Here is a 7,500-nt window from a genome sequence, read left to right as displayed (position 1 = left end):
ACACCTGAGGAAAACGACACACACTTGATGAAGACGAAACACACCTGATGAAGACGAAACACACCTGAGGAAGACGAAACACACCTGAGGAAGACGACACACACACCTGAGGAAGATGACACACACACCTGATGAAGACGAAACACACCTGAGGAAGACGACACACACCTGAGGAAGACGACACACACCTGAGGAAGACGACACACACCCGAGGAAGACGACACACACCTGAAGAAGACGACACACACCCGAGGAAGACGACACACACCTGAGGAAAATGACACACACACCTGATGAAAATGACACACACCCGAGGAAGACTACACACACCTGATGAAAATGACACACACCCGAGGAAGACGACACACACCTGAGGAAGACGACACACACCTGAAGAAGACGACACACACCCGAGAAGGACGACACACACCTGAGGAAGATGACACACACCTGATGAAAATGACACACACCCGAGGAAGACGACACACACCTGAGGAAGACGACACACACCCGAGGAAGACGACACACACCCGAGGAAGACGACACACACCTGAAGAAGACGACACACACCCGAGGAAGACGACACACACCTGAAGAAGACGACACACACCTGAAGAAGACTACACACACCTGAGGAAGACGACACACCGAAGAAGACGACACACACCCGAGGAAGACGACACACACCCGAGGAAGACGACACACACCTGAGGAAGACTACACACACCCGAGGAAGACTACACACACCCGAGGAAGACGACACACACACCCGAGGAAGACGACACACACACCCGAGGAAGACGACACACACCCGAGGAAGACGACACACACCCGAGGAAGACGACACACACCTGAGGAAGACGACACACACCCGAGGAAGACGACACACACCTGAAGAAGACGACACACACACCCGAGGAAGACGACACACACCTGAGGAAGACGACACACACCTGAGGAAGATGACACACACCTGAGGAAGACGACACACACCTGAGGAAGATGACACACACCTGAGGAAGACGACACACCTGAAGAAGACGACACACACCCGAGGAAGACGACACACACCCGAGGAAGACGACACACACCCGAGGAAGACGACACACACCCGAGGAAGACGACACACACCTGAAGAAGACGACACACACCTGAGGAAGACGACACACACCTGAGGAAGATGACACACACCTGAGGAAGACGACACACACCTGAGGAAGACGACACACACCTGAGGAAGACGACACACCTGAAGAAGACGACACACACCCGAGGAAGATGACACACACCCGAGGAAGACGACACACACCCGAGGAAGACGACACACACCCGAGGAAGACGACACACACCTGAAGAAGACGACACACACCCGAGGAAGACGACACACACCCGAGGAAGACGACACACACCCGAGGAAGACGACACACACCCGAGGAAGACTACACACACCCGAGGAAGACGACACACACCCGAGGAAGACGACACACACCCGAGGAAGACGACACACACACCCGAGGAAGACGACACACACACCTGAGGAAGACGACACACACCCGAGGAAGACGACACACACCTGAGGAAGACGACACACACACCCGAGGAAGACGACACACACCCGAGGAAGACGACACACACCTGAAGAAGACGACACACACCTGAGGAAGACGACACACACCCGAGGACGACTACACACACCCGAGGAAGACTACACACACCCGAGGAAGACGACACACACCCGAGGAAGACGACACACACCCGAGGAAGACGACACACCTGAAGAAGACTACACACACCCGAGGAAGACGACACACACCCGAAGAAGACGACACACACCCAAGGAAGACGACACACACGCCAGGAAGACGACACACACCCGAGGAAGACGACACACACCCGAGGAAGACTACACACACCCGAGGAAGACGACACACACCCGAGGAAGACGACACACACCCGAGGAAGACGACACACCTGAAGAAGACTACACACACCTGAAGAAGACTACACACACCCGAGGAAGACGACACACACCCGAGGAAGACGACACACACCCGAGGAAGACGACACACCTGAAGAAGGCTACACACACCTGAGGAAGACGACACACACCCGAGGACGACTACACACACCCGAGGAAGACGACACACACCCGAGGAAGACGACACACACCCGAGGAAGACGACACACACCCGAGGAAGACGACACACACCCGAGGAAGACTACACACACCCGAGGAAGACGACACACACCCGAGGAAGACGACACACACCCGAGGAAGACGACACACACCTGAAGAAGACTACACACACCCGAGGAAGACGACACACACCCGAAGAAGACGACACACACCCAAGGAAGACGACACACACGCCAGGAAGACGACACACACCCGAGGAAGACGACACACACCCGAGGAAGACTACACACACCCGAGGAAGACGACACACACCCGAGGAAGACGACACACACCCGAGGAAGACGACACACCTGAAGAAGACTACACACACCTGAAGAAGACGACACACACCCGAGGAAGACGACACACACCCGAGGAAGACTACACACACCCGAGGAAGACGACACACACCCGAGGAAGACGACACACACCCGAGGAAGACGACACACACGCCAGGAAGACGACACACACGCCAGGAAGACGACACACACCCGAGGAAGACGACACACACCCGAGGAAGACTACACACACCTGAAGAAGACGACACACACCCGAGGAAGACTACACACACCTGAAGAAGACTACACACACCTGAAGAAGACGACACACACCCGAGGAAGACGACACACACCCAAGGAAGACGACACACACGCCAGGAAGACGACACACACCCGAGGAAGACGACACACACCCGAGGAAGACGACACACCTGAAGAAGACTACACACACCCGAGGAAGACGACACACACCCGAGGAAGACGACACACACCCAAGGAAGACGACACACACGCCAGGAAGACGACACACACCTGATCCCTCGCTCTGCTCCTGATGTGGAGTCCAGTTCTGTTCTGATCCGGCAGTCGTGTTACTCGTGTAAAGGAGAAACTCTCCTGATTCTGCATGGGTTCAACCGAGGTCGTGGAGCTGCTGAAGCTCAGGCTGGTGTTCTCCAGGGGTCTGACGTTACGCGGCTCTGACCTCTGACCCCTCTCGCTTACACGCGCCAGGAAGGTCACGTGTGTTTTCTTTCTCTCGCCTGCGTTTGGCTGCTAAACATCTGCGGAGTCGGAGTTTCTCTGCGGCTAATCTCAAATATTTGTGCGCTCTCAGGGTTGGTGTTTTTAGCCTTCCAGTCTGTGTTATGAAACCCGATCATTCTCTTTTCTCCCGGTGCTCACTGACCCCTCGTACCAGAATCAACTGATAATTGACAGCCAGTCAAAACAGTTCACCTGAATCCATCGGCGTGGCACATTCCCTGATACACCTCAGAAACCGGATCTGTTTGAGATCAGTAGCAGCTGAGGCGTTCGCTCATAACGCTTTGGCAAAATTGGCGTGAAACCCCAGATAAAATCATCAGGCGCAGAATTACACCGAAGAGAAACAAATCCGTCTGAGAGTCGGGCCGTCTGACCCGCGGCTCTGGTTTCAGCTCAGGTGCCCGAGGGCAAACGGGGAACGCATGTTAACTCAGGCCGGGTCGAGGAGAGAAAACACGGCATCCACCTGTATAAGCAGAGCCACAGGTTTAGAATAACAGGTGAGAGGAGCGAGTTCAGCTGCGCACGGATCTCCACCGGTCAGACGGAGGAGTTCAGGCACGGCCTTCTTGTTTGATTATTAAATACGTTGGCTAATTTGATTATGCTTTCAGCTACCAATAAGAGTTCTATACTTTGTGTATTTATACATTTTCATTTTATTTTATGTTTTTTTATATTTATATATATATATATATATATATATATATATATATATATGTGTATATATATATATATATATGTAGTTATTTTTTTTAATTCTTTTATTTTATTCTCTTGTATTTTTGTTTGTAATTTAACTTAATTATTTTATTTTATTCTATTTTATTTATATTTATATTAGATTTTTATTTGTACTTACTTTTATTTTATTATTTTATTTTATTATATTTTATTTCGTTTTTCTTTAGTTTTTCCCCAATTAAAAAAAAAATCTGTTTTATTTTATTTTATATTTTTAAAATTCAATCATCTTTATTTTATTTTAACGCAATGCTCATGGCATCTATTTTCAGTGAATGCATCTAGTTAGTTTTCATTAACATTCACTCTATCTTTGTTAGTTTTAGTTTAGCTGTCGTTTTAGTGTTTTAGGTCTGACAATAAGTCATGAAAATGTATTTTTAGTTTATTTTCTTTCCTTTTTTGATTTCATCCATTAGAGATGTTTGCATGCACAGAAGAGGCTCAGAAAGGCCTGATGGTCGTTGTGTTGTCGTTCTGGCGGCCGCTGGTGCTGATGGGAATGTGTTTCACTGGTAACGCAGTGTTTTGTTGTGTGGTTTTTGAGCGAGTTGCAGATGAAATGAGTTAGGCTGGTCTCTCGTCCGGTCGGTCTCGCTGTAAACAGTGTCTGCCAGCAGCTCTACGCCTCAGTGGACGGGGAATAACTCTAGCGCTGGACTGCGGTCTCAGAGAGACACCTGGAGCCCGTCTCCTCTTCACCTCTCGCTCACCCTGAGCTCGCCACAGGAATGTTTGTCCTCTCCATAACCAAAGCAAGCGTCACTGGGGCCGAGAGGGACGTCATGTCCTCACGAGACGCGTGTGTGTGTTTGAGGCCGGAGAGGGACGTCATGTCCTCACGAGACGCGTGTGTGTGTTTGAGGCCGGAGAGGGACGTCATGTCCTCACGAGACGCGTGTGTGTGTTTGAGGCCAGAGAGGGACGTCATGTCCTCACGAGACGCATGTGTGTGTGTTTGAGGCCGGAGAGGGACGTCATGTCCTCACGAGACGCATGTGTGTGTGTTTGAGGCCGGAGAGGGACGTCATGTCCTCACGAGACGCATGTGTGTGTGTTTGAGGCCGGAGAGGGACGTCATGTCCTCACGAGACGCATGTGTGTGTGTTTGAGGCCGGAGAGGGACGTCATGTCCTCACGAGACGCATGTGTGTGTGTTTGAGGCCGGAGAGGGACGTCATGTCCTCACGAGACGCATGTGTGTGTGTTTGAGGCCGGAGAGGGACGTCATGTCCTCACGAGACGCATGTGTGTGTGTTTGAGGCCGGAGAGGGACGTCATGTCCTCACGAGACGCGTGTGTGTGTTTGAGGCCGGAGAGGGACGTCATGTCCTCACGAGACGCATGTGTGTGTGTGTTTGAGGCCGGAGAGGGACGCCATGTCCTCACGAGACGCATGTGTGTGTGTTTGAGGCCGGAGAGGGACGTCATGTCCTCACGAGACGCATGTGTGTGTTTGAGGCCGGAGAGGGACGTCATGTCCTCACGATGTAGAGTTGATGATGGCTATCGTGACCTCAGGAATGTCAAGCTCCTGGAATCTTACGTTTCGCTCCTCCTAAAGGAGTGAATAAATGAAATAATTTACCCTTTCTTCTGTGGAACACAAAAGCAGATTTTCAGCAGAATGTTCACGCTGCTTTTTTCCAGGCCATAAAGGTCCGGTGTAACACTGATAACAAACCCAAGTTTATGTCACGCAGTGATAAAAATATCATCTTCTGTGATCCATAGGTTTGGAATGACATGAGGGCGAGTAAATGATGAGATAATGACCTTTAATATGGTGTATGAATGTCTTTCAGTGATTGAAATGAGTTTAGTTTTCAAAAACCTTCGACACTCTGGAATGATTGTGAGTTTGACGTGCGTTTGCATGATGTTGAGCTGATTTGTTCTGTCCGTAGTCTGTCACCTGCTGCTGACCCCTGACCCCTGGAGTGCACCGTGTGGAAGGCTTGTTCATTCTCAGCTCATTGAACATGAGTGCTGGGTAAATGATGCCGGATTCCCAGTGTTTTTGCCAGCAGAACCGGCACCAGTGACTCATCGGCCTCGGATCCGACAGAACTGAGCGGTTTTTCTTTACTGGCGCGTTTTTCCCTGATGTGTGTGTGCTCCTGCAGTCCTGATGTGTGTGTGCTCCTGCAGTCCTGATGTGTGTGTGCTCCTCATTGAGTTATGCTGCAGAACTGACCCGCTGAGATCCGCCTGTGTCGGTCCTGTGGTTGAGCTGTCGCTGTGAGCTCGGCGCTCTGGGCTTTGATGCGAGTCTCTGAGCAAATGCGACTACGTTCCTCCCCGAACACTGAAGCCGCGGCGCTTTAAACGCTCACTTTAAACGCTTTTGTTTTCTTCAAAGGGAGTCTCAGATTTGAGGAGAACATTCTCTGGCGCTAAGCTCTGAACACATGAGCGTCAGTATAGCTTCTGAACTGAATCTGACCCTGTGTATGTGTGTGTGTGTGTGTGTGTGTGTGTGTGTGTGAACACACTGAACACGTCATATTTACATGCCATACATCCAGCGAAGCCCCACCCACTGCAGTGCCTCAGATATTTTGAGCTTGTTTGTTATTTTTTAATCGTTGCTTTGTTTGCTTATGATTACTGTGGCCAGTTGCATAAACTACTTAGACTTGTCTTACAAGTTAGAGGTCATTCACACAGAAAACGCTTTTGCAGTTAAAAACAACAGACATAGGTCAGTGAAACAAAAAAGAGCAAAAAAGATACTTTTTTAAAACCTGAGTGCTGTGTTTCTAGAATGGTGTGTCATGAACGAGAAACAAGACTTCAAACACATTCTAGTGCATGTTTAATATGTTCTGTGTGAACTTCTACAGTTTTTCTTTAGAGCTGGTTATTATTATGTTTTATGTCAGTAAAACTAAGACTGCTAGTTGGTCTGACTAGTTCTCAAATTCATCATGAAATGGAAGTTGTGCTGGTCTTTTCTTCTCTATTGTGCCGTATATCCGAGTTAAACACTTCTAGAACAAGAACAAATGTAGGAGAAGAGATGCTGCAAGAGGAAGTTATTCTGATTCAAGATTAACAGGAACATGAATTTAACACAATAATGATAAATAATCATTTAGAATAAATACAGCAATATTCTATTAAAAAGGATTGATTTCATGGTTACTTTGTCACATTCTGTGCATATGCAAATGAATAAGTTCAGATTGTGATATCACCTGTGTGTGTGTGTATTCAGGTGTGTGGCCGTCCTGCGCAGGCCACCGCGTTCTCGGGCTCGGTGGAGAGTGTGTGTGGCAGCAGCGCCCCCTGTGGGCAGGACAGTGGCTTCGGCAGCGACAGCGCTTGCCTGCGGATGGTTCAGATGGAGCGTCAGAGCGGCGCGGGTCAGTACCGGCTCGCCCGGCCCTCACAGCAGCCCAGCATCACCAAGAACCTCCGCTTCGTCCCGTTCGACGTGTTCCTCACCGCCGGCCGCATCTCTCTGATGACGTACGCGACGCTGCCCGCGGCTAACCCTCCCGCTGCTAACCCTCCCGCTGCTAACCCTCC

The 7,500-nt window shown here is 50.0% G+C and overlaps 1 protein-coding gene across 1 annotated transcript in view; it reads left to right on the top strand.

Moving 5' to 3' along the window:
• vps13b (vacuolar protein sorting 13 homolog B) overlaps positions 1 to 7,500 on the top strand; it is a gene marked incomplete at its 5' end in the record, with an annotated part of 193,505 nt that overhangs the window by 134,931 nt on the left and 51,074 nt on the right. Inside the window, one exon of the mRNA XM_081388003.1 lies at positions 7,187 to 7,500. This exon is cut by the window's right edge and continues 392 nt beyond it. Coding sequence (XP_081244129.1) covers positions 7,187 to 7,500 — 314 coding nt within the window. The remainder of the gene's footprint in view (positions 1 to 7,186) is intronic.

This window comes from Scardinius erythrophthalmus (genome assembly GCF_964197995.2).
Source record: "Scardinius erythrophthalmus genome assembly, chromosome: 16".
NCBI classification, from domain to species: Eukaryota; Metazoa; Chordata; class Actinopteri; order Cypriniformes; family Leuciscidae; genus Scardinius; species Scardinius erythrophthalmus.
Note: the sequence above shows the minus strand (reverse complement) of the source record. Positions and strands in the feature narration are given on the sequence as shown.